The following is a 16,949-nucleotide window of genomic DNA, read 5'->3' as shown; positions in this document are numbered from 1 at the left end:
GGGGTGGTAGTGATGTGAGGATCACATGTGTTCACGGAGTGTTAATGCTTTGCTCCGGTACTCTATTAAAAGGAGTACCTTAATATCCGATGAGTTTCCCTAGAGGCCCGGCTGCCACCGGCTGGTAGGACAAAAGATGTTGTGCAAGTTTCTCATTGCGAGCACGTACGACTATATATGGAACACATGCCTATTGATTGATTAGTACTTGGATACCGGTTTATTATTATCTGCAAATGCCTTGCTTGACTGTTACATGAGTTTCTCTCATCCATGCAATGCCCGTTCATCCGTCCCCGTGCCTACAGTATTTTAATCCTGCTGTTTACTAAAATCACTACTGCTGTCTTTGTTACTCTGCTGCTTGTTATTTCACTACGCTACTTGCTATAAAGCTGTTACTACTCGATAAACTCTTGCGAGCAAGTCTGTTTCCGAGTGCAGCTGAATTGACAACTCCGCTGTTAAGGCTTTCAAGTATTCTTTGTCTCCCCTTGTGTCGAATCAATAAATTGGGTTTTACTTCCCTCGAAGACTGTTGCGATCCCCTATACTTGTGGGTCATCACGCTTGCAAATCTTTTCTAAAGAGAATGACTAAAATACCGTTCATAGGCCAAGAGTTGAACGGGAAACTAACTTAGTGAAAATATATATGATGATGTATGTGGTTCACTAGGCATAGTTATGTGCGGGAGATTCTTCTACTTCATGAAAACTTCCAACAATGAATTGAGTATATATATGTGGATATATTCGATAAGGAAGAAGTTTGAAACATTTGAATGGATTCAAATAAATTTCAGCATGAAGTGGAAATCATCGTAATAGAAAAGTCAAATATCTATGATTGGATCATAGTGGAAATATTTAAATTACGAGTTTTTAGCGAACATCTAAGAGAGTTATGAAGTTGTTCTACAACTCACGTTTCTTGGAGTATCATAGTGATGATGGAGTATCCGAGAGATGTATCCAAACCTTGTTGGATCAATGATGAGATAAAATATTGATGCCATTATATTTTTGTGGATTATGCTTTAGAGACTACCGCTTTTACACTCTGAATAGAGCATCATCATGATCCGTTGAAATGACACCATACGAGTTATGGCATGGGTATGAACCCTAATAGTACGTCCTTTCTTAAATTTTGGTATGCATAGCATAAGGTGAACCAAAATCGGATGAATGTCTTTGTGGGTTATCCCAAAGAATTAATTGGGAATTCTTTCCACTATGGAGACAACGACAAAAGTGTTTGTCGATGTTTCTTACTTATTTCCAAGAAATTGTTTTTAGCGAAGTATTTGAGTGGGAGGACAATCGAACTTGATAAGGTTTATGAACCTGAGCATAATGATCAGAGTATTAGCGCAGCATTGGAATTGGTTCCGGAAGCGGTCACGATGATCATAGCTCTCATGACTACAAAGTGTTTTAGTCATGGAGATCGAAGTACTTATTGAACCTTGTAGGTATGGTTTACTTTGTGATCAAATAAATGATTTGTGAACAAAGGATTGTTTTTGAACAATGATAAACCAACTACATACAAAGAAGTTATGATGGGCCCCGACTCCGTTAAAATGGCTATACGCCATGAAATCCAAGATAGATGAATACTTTTTGAAAGTAAATGGATCTATAAAATTGATGGACTTGGATGGAATATCCTTGAATAAGCTCGACTTGTCGAAAAGTTGTTTACGACAAAGTTCAAAGAATTGACTACGATAAGATTAGATCTTCTGTAGCGATGCTTATAGTCTATGTGGATTATTCTAGTAATCGCTACATATTTCTTTTATGAGATATGATAGTAGGATGGCAACATACATTACTTAACAGAAGTATGTATTAAAGGTGTATACAAGATACAACCAAGAGTTTTGCTAGTCCGTGGAATACTAGATAGGAATACGAACTTCAATTGAATGAAGTAAGTATCGTGGAGTTGGAATCTTCACCGGATGAAATGATCAAAGAGTTATGATTTCATCAGAGACGATGAAGAGGCTTGCATTTGCAAGAAATTAAGTGGGAGCGCTGAGACATATTTGTAATACTTTATGTAGGTGACATATCATTGATTATAAATAATGTAATTATATAATTGATTAAAAAGGTTTCATTGAGAATTAAACTTCAATGAAAGGATATGAACTGAAACATATTTAGTGTCAAGATCTATGAAGATGGATTGAAACACATAAAAGTTTAAGTTAAAAAAGTACATAGAATGAATATTGAAGTAGTTCAATATAAAGAAGGTGTTCTTTTCATGTGAAGGTCTTACAAGACTTGAGTGTATTTGACACTCAATGAGTAAAAACACATGAGTGATTTTAGATCACGAATAATATGTACAATATCAGATGTCCTATGCTCTAAATGGTTAGGAGCATATACCAGAATGCATGATTCATGTGATGATCATTGGATAAACAGTAATAATATCCCTGAGTGCTTTAGAAGAACCAAGGATATATAGTTTTGTATGAGTAATGACAAACAAATCGTTGTAAGGTGTTGCACCCTTTAGTTTGGTCACATATAAAAATAAAATTTCAATCTCAAATTAGGCTAAGTGTTGTTTAAAAGGTAGCACAAAGAGCTAGAATTTGTCTATGCTAGATTTAGATGAGTTCTAAATGTTGTGACGGTTCTACAAACGAAGGCAGAATATGTCATTGTTTTGACAATGGCTGATGATGTTAAGTCAAGAGGTTCTTTGAGAACTTGGTGTAGTTCCGATAGTGTCAGAACTTTGAAGCTATATTGTGTATGACAATATTAGTGACATATTTCAGACCGCGGAATTAAGGTTCCACCAGAAGACCAAACATATTTAATGCCGACTCATTTAGAAAATGAGTGATGCGTTGAGACGCAAATGAATTGCAAAACACATACGTTTCGAGCATGTCGGATCCGTTGACTAAAACTTCTCCCGTGAGCAAAACATGATAAAGCACCGGAAGGCCAAGGTGTTATATCTTTACATATGTAAACTAGATTATTGACTCTAGTGCAAGTGGGAGACTGTTGGAGATATGCCCAAGAGGCAATAATAAAATGGTTATTATAATATATCTTTGTGTTTATGATAATGTTTACATACCATGCTATAATTGTATTAACCGAAACATTGATACATGTGTGTTATGTGAACAACAAGGAGTCCCTAGTAAGCCTCTTGTATAACTAGCTTGTTGATTAATAGATGATCATAGTTTCATGATCATGAACATTGGATGTTATTAATAACAAGGTTATGTCATTATGTGAATGATGTAATGGACACACCCAATTAAGCGTAGCATAAGATCACGTCATTAAGTTATTTGCTATAAGCTTTCGATACATAGTTACCTAGTCCTTTTGACCATGAGATCATGTAAATCACTTATACCGGAAAGGTACTTTGATTACATCAAACGCCACTGCGTAAATGGGTGGTTATAAAGGTGGGATTAAGTATCCGGAAAGTATGAGTTGAGGCATATGGATCAACGGTGGGATTTGTCCATCCCGATGACGGATAAATATACTCTGGGCCCTCTCGGTGGAATGTCATCTAAATAGCTTGCAAGCATATGAATGGTTCATAAGAGACCACATACCACGGTACGAGTAAAGAGTACTTGTCAGGAGACGAGGTTGAACAAGGTATAGAGATACCGATGATCAAACCTCGGACAAGTAAAATATCGCGTGACAAAGGGAATCGGTATCGTATGTGAATGGTTCATTCGATCACTAAGTCATCGTTGAATATGTGGGAGCCATTATGGATCTCCAGATCCCGCTATTGGTTATTGGTCGGAGAGAAGTCCTAACCATGTCTACATAGTTCGCGAACCGTAGGGTGACACACTTAAGGTTTGATGTCGTTTAAGTAGATATGGAATATGGAATGGAGTTCAAAGTTTTGTTCGGAGTCTCGGATGGGATCCAGGACATCACGAGGAGTTCCGGAATGGTCCGGAGAATAAGATTCATATATAGGAAGTCATTTTCTAGGTTTGAAAATGATCCGGTATTTTTCCAAGAAGGTTCTAGAAGGTTCTAGAAGAGTCCGGAAGAAATTGGCATGGAAGGTGGAGTCCCAGAGGAACTCCACCCACCTTGGCCGGCCAGCCTAAGGGAGGAGGAGTCCCAAGTGGACTCCCCACCATGGTGGCCGGCCACCCCACCAAGGAAAGGGGGGAGTCCCACTCCCCCCAGGTTTGGTCACATGGAAGGTTTTTTGTTGGGGTCTTATTCGGACACTTTGACCTAAACCTTGGGGCTTCCACCTATATAAAGAGGGGAGGAGAGGGGCTGGCCGGCCACACCCTTGCCACCATGGCCGCACCCCCCTCATGGCTGCCCTAGCCGGCGCCCCCTCTCCCAAACCCTAGCGGTTCCCTCCTACCTCTCTCTCCCACATAGCTTAGGCGAAGCTCTGTCGGAGATCTCCACCACCACCGCCACCACGCCGTCGTACTGTCGGGATTCCGAGGAGGATCTACTACTTCCGCTGCCCGCTGGAACGGGGAGAAGGACGTCGTCTTCATCAAGACCGAACGTGTGACCGAGTACGGAGGTGCTGCCCGATTGTGGCACCGTCAAGATCTTCTACGCGCTTTTGCAAGCGGCAAGTGATCGTCTACCGCAGCAATAAGAGCCTACTCTTATAGGCTTTGGAAATCTTCAAGGGTTAGTCTCGTTCATCCCCTCGTTGCTCCAATCTTCTAGATTGCATCTTGGCTTGGATTGCGTTCTCGCGGTAGGAAATTTTTTGTTTTCTATGCAACGAATCCCTACAGTCACGCGACAAGATGACGGGACGGTGTCCTTCTTGCTGAGCGAAGAGATTTTTCGGACAAGTTTTTCTAAGTCCTTGACCGATAGATCTGTCGACAGGCGATCCACATCTTTGTCACCAGCGTAAATCCAGAGGGGGTTTTTGCGAGCCTGCAGAGGTTGCACCCTAATCCCAAGGAAATATGCCGTAATCTAGATACCTAACAACTCTTGTCCACGAGTATTCTGGAGCTCGCGGATGCGTGTCATCAGCGCCTCTGTCGCCGACTTTTCTTCGTCGGTAGCTTCTGCATCCCAGGAGCAGCGGCGGAGGATTTTCTCGTTGCCGTTAAAAGGGGGAATGTTGTGTTCCAGCGAGTCGGCGCATTCCTCGCGAACATACAACCATCTTTTGCGCCACCCTTGTATGGAGTCGGGGAATTTGACGTCAAAGTATTCGACATCAGGGCGGACGCAAATAACAACACCGCCTATGTTGTAAGCGATGTTGGGGGAGCCATTGTGGCGGAGGAGGAAGATGCGCTTCCACAGAGCCCAATTGGGATGGACTCCAAGGAAGCATTCGCAAAGAGTAATGAAAATAGAGACATGAAGGATGGAATTGGGGGTAAGATGATGAAGTTGCATCCCATACACAAACAGCAATCCACGAAGAAATTCATGGATGGGTGCAGAAAGGCCGCGAGATGAGGTGGTCAACGAAGCTAACCCGATATTCAATGGGAGGCGTCGGGTAGCTCTCCTCGCTGGGGAAGTGTAGCGCGTCCTTCTTCTTGCTCAGGCCAAGCTTTTTCAGCAAGTTGATGTCCTGCGCGGAGATCTTGGATCTCTCCCACTCAGTGGTTCCCAGATCTTGCGCCGCCATCGATGCTTCGGGAGTGTTGTGCCTCGTGAGCCTTGGCCGCGGTGGCATCGACGACCGACGTTGAGGGAGTAGGGCACGGTGTGAGCTCTTGAGCTTTTTGTGATTGCAATGGGGATTGAAGCGAGAGGAGATATGAGCAAATGGTGCGGCGAAGGGGATTGACGAAGACGATGACGGGTATTTATAGCAGGTCCATCCAGAGCGTCGCACCGTTGGATGGAATAAGAATGGACTTGATGATCTACACGTGGTTCAAGGGGTAAAACGGTATTTTTACCATGATGGAACTGGACAGGCGCTACAGCGCGCGTGCCAGGAAAAGCGGAGGACGTGTGTCCCCCACTTGCATAACGTGTCAATGGGTCGCAGATTTTGGGCCCGCAGGTCAGTGAAGGGACAACTCTCGCGTCTTTCCGATACAGTGGTCGTGGCTATCGTCACCACTGATGTCACCTTACCAATGAAAAATCTCGGCTGTGATCTTATGAAAAGTGGCGACAGTAAAAGACGACTGGTAATCTCGAGAGCCTTTGACCAAATACAAGTTTTTGTTCAAATGCTCGGGGGCTACTTTATAAAAAGGTTCCGAGAAGTTTGATGGAGATGGTTTGGAAGGGGACATTTCAAAATATAGCGATAAAGGACAATTGGAGCCTACAGTCAAGTATAAATCCTCGACTGTAGCCTCGGGGGCTACTCCCATCGGGAGTGCTGTTCGCGCACCCGATAAATATGAACAGAAGAATGAAACATGACAATATAGTGGCAAAGATGCTAAAAAGGTGAGCCTACAACCAAGTACAAGCACTTGGCCGGCTACTCCCATCGGGAACGCTGTTCACGTGCCCGATGAAATTTGAACAAGTCTTGGTGAGCATATTCTGAGTTATCAAAATAACTCTTCATATACTCCCATCGGGAGGATAAGTTAGAAACAATATAAGTCATCCGTTGACTCGAATAAATGTGCTACTCCAACAGCAGGAAAAAGCACTCGATAATATATTCTCAGAGCGCCTCAGTCGCAAAATAATCTCTGAATGCCGCAAAACTTTGCGAAGGTAAGTCCCCGGGATCCGTCCTGCGCGGCGTGGCACCGCCTCTGACGGCGCTTTGCTACTTTTTCCGTATCAACAGATACGAAGAAAAATCCTAACGGACGCGTTAGGTACCCGATAAAACATGACTGGAATTCGGCATTTGGTAAGACTTTAAGCGGCACATGTCGAATTACACCAGTATCCCGAGATCATGTCCAGGGACGTGATCTTGAAGTAGGTTTTGGCGGATTGCTACAAAAGCAGTTAACTGGTACCTGATCCGTCGGATGAACCAGCCCCGATTACCGATATCCCCGTGCAATATATAATTCCTTTATAAATATCACTTGTCGACTTGAAGAAGTTATATGCAGATTGTAAAGATGGATATTTTCCCTGATTCTACGATTCAAGCAAAATCTCGGGGGCTACTGACATAGGCATCCCCAATGGGCCTGCCGAAGAAGGCACCCGGGGTTTACTGGAGGCCCACGACTCGAACTTTTACGTAGTTTGGAAAGATAGAGTTGTATTAGGAATATCAACTTGTAATTATTACGGGACGGTTCAGAAACTCTCCCGGACTCTGTAACTTGTACATCACGAAACCCTCGGCTCCGCCTCCTATATAAGGGGGAGTCGAGGGACAAAGAAAGGATCAACTCATTGTTTCACGCAACCCTAGTTTTTCATAGCAGTCGAGTACTTTTCCGGCTGAAACCTTCGAGATCTACTTGCCCTCTACTTCCAACTAAACCCTAGTCTACAACCCGTAGGCATTGATAAGTTAATCCCTTATCACCAGCACTGCAGATCTCGCTGCCAGCATCGCATGGACGCCCCGAGCCACCACGCCAAGATGGCGTTGGGCTCAGCTCAACCTGGTTAGAGCAGCAGCATCCCTGCGCTTGGAGCCAAGGAGGACGGACGAGGAGGAGGTGGGTGGCCGCAACCAGGCGCCGGTGGACAGAGCGGTCGGGGCCCGTCCGCCCCAGATCGAGCCCAAATGGCCTAGATCTGGGCCAGCAGACCCGCGCCGCCACGGCGCCAACTCCGGCTGCCCAGCACCGTCGCCGCCATCCCAGCGCCGCTGCCGTCTTCCCCGGCGCCGTCGCCATCTTCCCCAGCGCCGTCACCGTCGCCGGACAGCCGAGGGGCTCCCGCCGTCGTCATCAGGTCCACCGCGCTTCCCGATGGACGGTCAGGAGGTGGAGATGCCCGCCACCGGCGGCACTGCGCGGGCTTTGCCCGGCAGCTCCAGCCGCCGGCAGCGGGGGAGGGGGCGGAGGAGGTCGGGCTGAAGGGGGAGGGATTAGGGAGTCGCCCCGACTCGCCCGCGGGGACGAGCAACGGACGAGTCGGGCCTGGTGATGTTTGCAGGGGACTCTTACCGAATGTTTTACCTCTTCCACCATGGACTCGCATGGAAAAGAAATCGGTAACCGGATCACCAAACACAATTGTGAACTAATTCCCATATCTTCGTTTTTTGGTAGATCATGCCTTCGTTTCCAAGACAAGTAGACAACATTATTCTATTACATAGAGATTGCCTAGTAAACAAGGGCAATTACAGGACTCCAGCTTTACAAGGAAAGGACACCTTCAAAGTTTACTGGACGGACCAAGATACTTGGAGTAGCGGGCTTGAGCAATGATTTTGCCAGATTTCTTCTTTAGTTCCACAGTAGCCACTCCTACTGCTTTTCCAGCACGCAGAACCTTGGCCTCGATATCAATCTCTTCCTGCAATTGACAACATAGGCTGTCATCATTATTGTACAATGCACGAGAACTTATGAAAAGAAACAGCCAACAGCTTAACTTCCGTCTCAAGATTGACATGTCCGTCCATACACTTTAGAATAAAACTGCAACTTGGCTAGGTTTTAGCACTAGAGAACTTTTAACAAGAAGTATAAACTAAACAAATCTTGGTACACCAATTTATCGTGTTCAGTGGCATTTCTATCTGGTGCTCACATACTGCAGTACAATTGTTGAATATAGCAATTATTGGCTCTTGGTGAATATACACTATGTCGGGCTCACTGTCAGTCGTCAAATTTCAACACAAGGGCACTAGATGATGTAACTGAGCTTATATCTACTCTATTATCCATATACCAATAAAAAAGCACCACTCACGTTTGACACAACCGATCCTGTCTGTCCGTAATACTACATCCAAGGGCTCTCGATTAAGTGCAGAGTACAGAAAAACCAGCCTTAGGTAGTCTTTAATTTCCCATTAACACCTAATCGCCTCCCTATTCTCGGCTTTTCTCCATTGTTCACCGGTGTTGGACACAACAACTTTGAGTCCTGGTACTAGTTTAACACATATGAACCTTATCGATAGTGTGCCCCATAGCAAGAGATTCCAAATTGACATGCATATTTTGAGTTCAGCTATCTCAGGTGCACCTGAGAAGAAAGGATATTTGGAAAGTGCTCAAAATGCATTAGTTTTCACTCTTTGGTGTCAGAAACACTCTATGTGTTCATATACTGCCAAACTGACCTGCATATTATGCCATCCATTTCGTTAGAGAATTTCACTGGTTAATGCAAGAAGAGTTCAGTGGACAGGCTCAGTTTCATCGAAGCATAATTTAGCACCTGATGTTGTTATCTAATTTTTTGTGACTTCATTTGTATCGCCAAGATTTAAAATATATGTAGCATTGTAGCAGCATATCATTCGTATTAGTGGGAATTTGGATAGCCATTTTGTGGAAGGCTTGTTGTCTGCACCCAGAATCTGGTGGCCATTCTTGTTGGGACCTGATCCAAGCTACCACCCTAACAAGCTTATCCTCCAGGGCGTAAGAATTGAGTCATAGCTTTTGTATTCCCACTGCTGTTAGTGAAACATATCAGATAACTGTGAGCAAAATGACCACATATCACCCACCTAGAATGATGTTGGATTAATGTTCCATTAAATTGAGCCTTTAACTTCCTTATTGTCAGATCACTTACATGTTTGACAAGATTTTCTGGATTTTGGAACCATTCATACATGTGCGTAGTGCTAAAAAAATGAGTCGTTTAAGAGGTCTTACTTTGGCAACTTGATCTTCAGGTCATGTTTAGTTTTAGAACGCGATTTCTGTTTTCATTGGTTATTACTGAAGTTATATTGAGATCGTAAATCATCTGGCTTATACAGGTAAAAACATAATGGCTATACTTGAGCACAGTTGCCATGTTCATGACTGTAATTAAGCGTTTCCTTACTAACAGTCGCGTACTTTTGGAATGAGAGGGTAAATGAGAGTTAGATGATGTCTATTTACAACTAAAAAAACAGTAACACTTTAGATGCACTAATAATGATGCCCTCACATTGCGAGGGCCACCTAGTAGTTTCTCTGAAATAATAAACTACGCCAACATTCAGGCACAGCAAACAAGCATACGATTATGATATAATAGTTGGGTCATGGGAATTATAAGTAGGAAATACAAAGAAAACACCCCATGTTAATTGATCACGCGACATGCATTGACACCCAATTCGTTAAGAAAGTCACTCACATCCGAAAATGCAGCATCCAGGTAGGAGATGTTCATCTCTAGAGGCGAGCCCCTGGTCTGTGCCCCAGCGGTGTAGAAGACAGCAGAGCCCACCAAGTCAATGAGCGACGCGGTTGCACCACCGTGTAGGAAGCTGCCCGAGTTCTGTGATTGATCAACAACGCAACCATCATCAAAAAGCAGCAACGCTCGTGTTTTATTGAACAGTTAGATGGCGAACTACGCAGGTTTGAGTAAATACTGAAGCAAAAGGCAACTCAATTATATTCTGAAATTAAGTTGCTCAGCTACAGTGGGAAGGCAAAGTTGCCAATGAAATTGAAATAGTTGGGGAAGCTATGCTGGGGTTACTAAATACTAATGAAGTACTCCCTCCGGTCTGAAAAGATCGACGCGAAGCCAAAGCATCGATAGCCTGTAACTATGCAAGTATTGCGTCAATTAAATCCGACCTGAGGTAGTAATTATCAAGCATCAAGCAGGAATTGAACGGGGAAGGGGCTAGATCTGCAGGAGGCTCACGAGGAGACGGGAGGGGACGGTGAAATGGCACAGGAGGCGACCGGGCTCGACGGCGTGGACGCGGACGCCGCAGAGCACGAAGGCGTCGTAGAAACCGGAGGGCAGCGCGTCCACCTGCTCCGTAGGCACCGACTCGCCTGCCGCCTCCTCCAGTAGCTGGCGAGCCTTCTCCAGCGCCGCCGACGTCGACGCCATCGGCAGGTCCGGTAGCACCGATTTGAGAAAGAGGAACTGGTAGGACTTCCCTTCAGTTGCTGTCACTGTCAGCGACCTTTGCTGCTGCTGGGCTGGACATAGCGCCACCGCTATTGAACCTGGGCTAGTGGGCCTACTCAGAAGTACTGTGGCCATCTGGGCCAACTTTCGCGGGCCGGCCTGGTAGCATGGATACTCGGTACATAACAGGCCTGGCCCGGCATGGTACTAAACGGGCCATGCCTGGCCCATGGTAGGCCATGTCCCGTGCTTGTCTGCCGAGGCGAGGCCCGTGGGTTGGCACAGCATGACCTGTTTATATTTATTTATTTTCCTGATTTCTTTAAAAAATGACTAAAAGGCCCCCAAACATCCCAGAGGACCCAATTGGGGAAGCAAGTTTACCAAGCGTTCAGTGCGGGTCGTCAAGACACACCCCGCTTATAAATGGGACGCAACGTTGCGGGTCATACCGAGCTAGGACTGTTTAGGCACGTGCATGCCTGGGTCGGTCTGTTTGCCACATATACTCAGAATTTGCGCGAGGCAGTAGGCGTCTATGGTATGAACAATGCACCTTCTGCTGCGCGACTCCGAGTGGTATGAAAACACTAGAAAAGGCCGCCTTCTCCTTTTGCGCAGCCTACTATGACTCCTCACTTCGTAAGTAGAGAATGTGAATGATGATAAATACAGAGATACATGAGTTTGGAAGACTATATTTTTATATTTATTTTGGAAAACAAAAGTTCAAAATGATATACCTTGCCACTTTGATTTGGGGGGAGAGTCAACCAGCTTTCCTAATGTCCGATCCACTTAAGTGGAAAAGTCCGACGTGTTCGGTCGTCGAAACAAAAACCCACCACATGTAATAATGTTTGTGTTTTTATGCAACATCAATTGCTATATTTGTTTCTACGGTTAGTAATAGTCGTAAAAAGATTGCACAATTTGAATACATCTATGTACCCAACAGCAACAATGTATGCAACAAATTCTAACTTAGTTGCAACAAACATGAAAATAGCGTCATTGTTAGCAAAATAGTAACCAACATTGAAAAGAAACGTGTTTGCAACATTGGATAAACTCTTTGTAGCATACATAGAGATCGTTGCAGCATTTTACAGGAGGGTACATAACAAAAAAGACAAGCTTTCAACAAATCACAACATGAGAAATTCCAAAGAAATGACCCCCAACACCGACCATGGAGATAACGTCTGGTCCGATACGAATTCGCGAGTCATGGATCCGCCACACCGGAGGTTCGTCAGAGCCAGCTCGGGTGAAATGCTGACTTGTCCTCTTGCTGGGTGTCATCTTTTCCAAAAAAATGAAAACAAAGATTTCATGTTTTAGATTTTTTCCAGTTTTCTTGTTTGTGCTCACCTGTCATATGTTTTACTGACGATTTTGCCCATTTTGCCTTCCGCCGGCTTGGTTCGGTCACCGGATCGATTTGATCAATCGGTCAGACTCAGACCCTCGCTCGTCTGCTGCTCGGCTGCTCCGGTGGGAGAGAGAGAGGAAAGGAAAGCCCCGCGCCTCCCGTCGAGCTTCTCGCCGTCGGCCCGCGCGCGCCGCATCACCGCCGGACTGTCCACCCATCCTTGCCGTCAGTGACCCACCAGCGACCCGGCAATCCCCGCCGGCGTCTCGCTCCCACAGCTCCTCTCCGCCATCCGGCCCATGGCGGCCCCGCTAGCCGCCGTCGTACGGCTCGCCGCCGTCTCCCGCGCCCTGGTCCTCGCCCTCTCCCTCCTCGCTCGCCTCCTCTTCCGCCCCTACGACACCTCGGCCTCCCTCCACCCGCCCTGCCTCTCCTCCCCGTCCTCTCACAATTCCACCGCCGCCGCCGTCGCCATCTCGTCCTTAGCAGTGTGGGACGGCGTCCACTTCGCCCGCTCCGCCGAGTGCGGCTACGAGTACGAGCAGTCGTTCGCCTTCCTCCCCCTCCTCCCCGCCTCCATGGCCCTCCTCTCCCGAACCCGTAAGTCACCTCGCACCGTCTTCTCCTTTCGTTGAGGTGCCCGCTTGATCTGATCTGGTGTTGCGTTTTTCTGGCGCCCAAGTGTTCGCCCCGCTGGTGCCGGTGCTGGGGTACAGGGCCGTGCTCGTGCTCTCCGGGCATGTTCTCAACAACGTGGCGTTCGTTGCCGCCGCGGCCTACTTCTACAGGTGACTGACGTTCTTCGGCAACTCAAGTTTGGCTTCAATTTTCTTTCAGTGTAATCAGGATTTCTAAATTTATAAGCCATTTTAGCCCGAGTGCCGTTTTAGGTTCCTGGAACAGTTCGACTGTGTTTGCCAGATAGGAATACCGGCCAACTTAAGGCTGTACGAAAGAGCATGATGTGTCTGCTTCATTTTATTGGAGTGGAGTGGTTCCCATGAATTTTCAGGCTGTTAGAGTGTATGATTGGTGCACATAATTGTCTACTTGATTCATTTAATTGCATTATGTTATAGTGTTCAAGTAGCTGCAAGAAAATATCTGTCATCTGTTTCAAGTTGTAGTGCACTCATTTCAAGTGTAGGATGACCAACTTCTAGTTTATACATGTTCCCCTTTGCCTAGCATTTCCAATATGGCTAAACATTCTGCTTCTTGCAGATTGTCTGTACTGATATTAAAGGACTCAGGAGCAGCCTACCGAGCGTCTGTTCTCTTTTGCTTCAATCCTGCTTCAGTGTTCTACTCATCACTGTAATTTTCTTTCTCTTGATGCCACAACTAGGAAAACAAATCATGTACTAACCATGAATTAAACATTAACATGTTTTTTTTTGGGTGCTTTGGCAGATATTCAGAAAGTCTTTATGCGCTGTTTTCGCTTGGTGGGCTGTTCTACCTGTTTTCCGGTGCCAATACCGTTGCAATGATAATGCTCGCTGTCTCTGGTTCCGCTAGGTCAAATGGAGCACTTAATGCTGGTTATTTCTGTTTTCAGGCTTTGCTACAAGCATATGATGCTGCTATACAGAAGAAAAGGCCTATAGTAAGTTAGTCTATATAAACTTTGCTATTCTTTTCCATGGTGCTTATTATAACTAGCTGAAATGAAGAGGCTGCATGATTGAAGAGGATGTGATTCGTCCACACTCATACTTCATATCACCCCTTTGGGGATTTTCACCACAAAGTTTGAATAGATTCTCATAAAGTTCAATTTTAGGTGTGAAATTTGTGTACATGCGAAAATTGTGCAAAGTATATGATTATATGTGCGTTGTACAGTAGGACAAAAGATTGTACTCATATTACAAATGATGATGCCATCTTTTTTTCTTTCTTCTGTAGAGGCACATATCATCAAAATTGTCCACAAAATTTTCATGTAGTAGTCTTTCACATGTCTTAGCAATATGATTTATTTATTTTAATTTGCTGAAGTTCCTGAGTTCAAAGAGACTGAAATGCACACAAATGTGTGTGCACAAGTCATATCTTCTACATGGCCTTTTATGTTCCTTTGTTCTATGCAAAAGTTCTGTTGGGCTACATAAGATGCTGTTAGGGAAGATGTGTGTATCTAACAACATTACCTTGTTTTTTGGCCCAAGTTGGCAGTGCAGGCCCTTATCACTGGATTTTTGCGCTCCACTTTTATATTTATACCATTCTTTGCTTTCCAAGCATATGGATATTTAAACATATGCCTACACGGGAACTCAGATGAGTTGAGGCCATGGTGCAAAGCAAAATTGCCCCTTTTGTACAGTTTTATTCAGAGCCACTACTGGTAATTATTTCTATCATAGCTTTATCAGCATTAGCTTCATAATTCATAAAACGTGAACACTGTTTTTCGCTAGTATTATTGGTTTTACTATTTTCTTCTGCAGATTGTATTGTGTTTTGTCTCACAACTCATATGTAAATGTTATTTTATCCTTAACAAAGTTCTTTTTTTGCGTGACTTAACAAATGTTCTTGTGAGGAAAAGGACCATTTCTCTTATACAACCATGCATGTTCCACATTCATCTTTGTGGACTGTGATTTACCTGTTCCCTCATCCTTGTGGTCTATTTCACCAATAGTGTATGCCATATTGTCGTTAGGTCGTTAGGATACCATGCTTGGTATTTGGAACCCATGCTTGGGTTTCATGTCCTATGCATAGGAAGAGGGCATAATACGAATGTGGGTTCTGAACCATGGATTAAGAATGTCCATATCCCATACAATTTTACATAGCTTATACTGCTAAGCTTTGCTCTTTGACTAATGACTACTCTATTTTGACCACTTATGAGTCATGTTTTCATAAAATAAAAACTTGTGAGACTCATTATGCATGAGATTTATGCTATTTTCTCTTTCTTTTCAGGGGAGTTGGTTTCTTGAGATACTTTCAAGTGAAGCAGCTGCCCAACTTTCTTTTAGCTTCACCAGTACTGTCCCTTGCAGTTTATTCTATAGCTCATTACACAAAAATGCTTCATCAACTCTTCCAGTCAAATAACATACATGAGAAAATTATTGCAACTGTTGAGGGGAGGTCAGTTGAATTATGCGAAAGCTCAGATGTTGCCACGGTGTTGAAGAGTGCATTTTCTAGTGGACTAAATAACAAAAAACAAGGTACTATTACATTCTCAGCCGTCAACATATTTTCTCTATTCTGAGAGATTATTGGGCACATCATCAAATTGATATTATTCAACTTTCTTAAAGATGCTATTTTCTATGACTTGCTAATGTATAAAGTCTATAAATAAAGTGGAGTACCTTTGATCTAGGAATTCGGAGAGTTCGAAGTGACCTGAGAAACAGGGAAACAGCATCAACTGAATGGGCTTGAATAAAGCTTTTATGTGTACCTAACTCTGCACTGTTTGAACAGCACACACTGAGGTTAAGAAGAGAAAATCTGCTGCCTCCGAGGCTACTTCGGCATCTCTAGATAGCGACAGGCCAACCGGTCGAATTCTGAAAGTTGATAAGGAGGAGTGCCCCATACTAGTTCTTCCTTTCATTTTACATCTGACATTCATGACATTTACTGCCTTCTTCGTGATGCACGTCCAGGTCAGTATAGTGTTCGCAACTCAAAACAGAATTTATTTGTAGCTTCTGCAGAGTCTATTACTTAAGCCTCTTTTTTTTTTTCCTTGGTCTAGGTGTCGACGCGATTTCTGTCTGCTAGTCCCCCAATCTACTGGGCTGCTTCGCGCATTTTGGTTTCTCCAAGGGGCTCGTCCAAGAGATGGGGATACTTCATCGTCGTTTACTTCATTGCTTATATTCTTCTAGGCAGTTTGCTCTTCCCCAACTTCTACCCGTTTACATGAGAACAGCTGCACAGTTACACGCAAATTGTATGAAAAAACTGAGTATGGAGGTTTTCCTAGGTAGAGGGTTCATGCACAGTTGATGTATCTTTTGCTCCCTACAAACTTTCAGCTTAAAGAGAAAACCCGGGTTGAGCTGTCATCTTGAATGGCTTCCACCCGCTCGCAGAAGCCATGCATTCAAATCTACTGAGCTAACTCAAAGGCTAATTATCACATATATACTTGAGATTATGAGCAAGGTCTGGTTGGACACAACCAAAGATTGCACAGAATCAACAAAGGATTTGATGGGCAGTATGTCGAGAGTAGTGATTAGTGAGTAGCCACCGTTCAGTATGGATAGAACTTACGAGGTTAGCGACACGAAATGGGTTGGCGTCACGATAGTAAGTAGGTATCAGTGTCATTTAGAGTTTTGTCCAGACGTGTTCTACTAATTGGAGTGCGCCGTCGTGTACTACTGTACCAGTCGTATCATTGCAGTTTTCTCATTCTGTTGTATCTATAGATAGACATTGCAGCACGGTGTTTTCTTTTCAAACCCATTTGTATGTACTATATGTTTTTTTGCATTTTATTTACATAAAACTGTTAATTGCAAAAGAAGGTGAACGTTTAAATAATTTAGGCCAAGGTGAGAGGCTTTGTTGTAGATCCGGTGCAATCG

At 44.2% G+C, this 16,949-nt stretch overlaps 2 protein-coding genes across 2 annotated transcripts; one reads left to right on the top strand and one right to left on the bottom strand.

Annotated features, from left to right (window-relative positions):
• Window positions 1-8,161: 8,161 nt before the first annotated feature.
• Window positions 8,162-10,981, bottom strand: LOC124655103 (acyl-coenzyme A thioesterase 13-like). The gene is made up of 3 exons (XM_047194064.1): window positions 10,782-10,981; window positions 10,260-10,403; window positions 8,162-8,462 (listed from the first exon to the last, which is right to left on the bottom strand). The coding sequence occupies exons 1-3, from the start codon at window positions 10,974-10,976 to the stop codon at window positions 8,322-8,324; spliced, it is 480 nt and encodes a 159-aa protein (XP_047050020.1). The 5' UTR covers window positions 10,977-10,981; the 3' UTR covers window positions 8,162-8,321.
• A 1,690-nt stretch (window positions 10,982-12,671) lies between these two features.
• LOC124653990 (GPI mannosyltransferase 2-like) lies at window positions 12,672-16,450 on the top strand. The gene is made up of 8 exons (XM_047193036.1): window positions 12,672-12,972; window positions 13,055-13,160; window positions 13,597-13,689; window positions 13,786-13,981; window positions 14,547-14,725; window positions 15,316-15,569; window positions 15,832-16,016; window positions 16,109-16,450. Exons 1-8 carry the CDS (start codon window positions 12,672-12,674, stop codon window positions 16,277-16,279), a joined length of 1,485 nt encoding a protein of 494 aa, XP_047048992.1. The 3' UTR covers window positions 16,280-16,450.
• The last annotated feature ends 499 nt before the right edge of the window (window positions 16,451-16,949 follow it).

The sequence above is a fragment of the Lolium rigidum genome, chromosome 5 (genome assembly GCF_022539505.1).
Source record: "Lolium rigidum isolate FL_2022 chromosome 5, APGP_CSIRO_Lrig_0.1, whole genome shotgun sequence".
NCBI classification, from domain to species: domain Eukaryota; kingdom Viridiplantae; phylum Streptophyta; class Magnoliopsida; order Poales; family Poaceae; genus Lolium; species Lolium rigidum.
The sequence above is the reverse complement of the archived record's forward strand: the minus strand, read 5'-3'. Positions and strand labels throughout refer to the sequence as shown.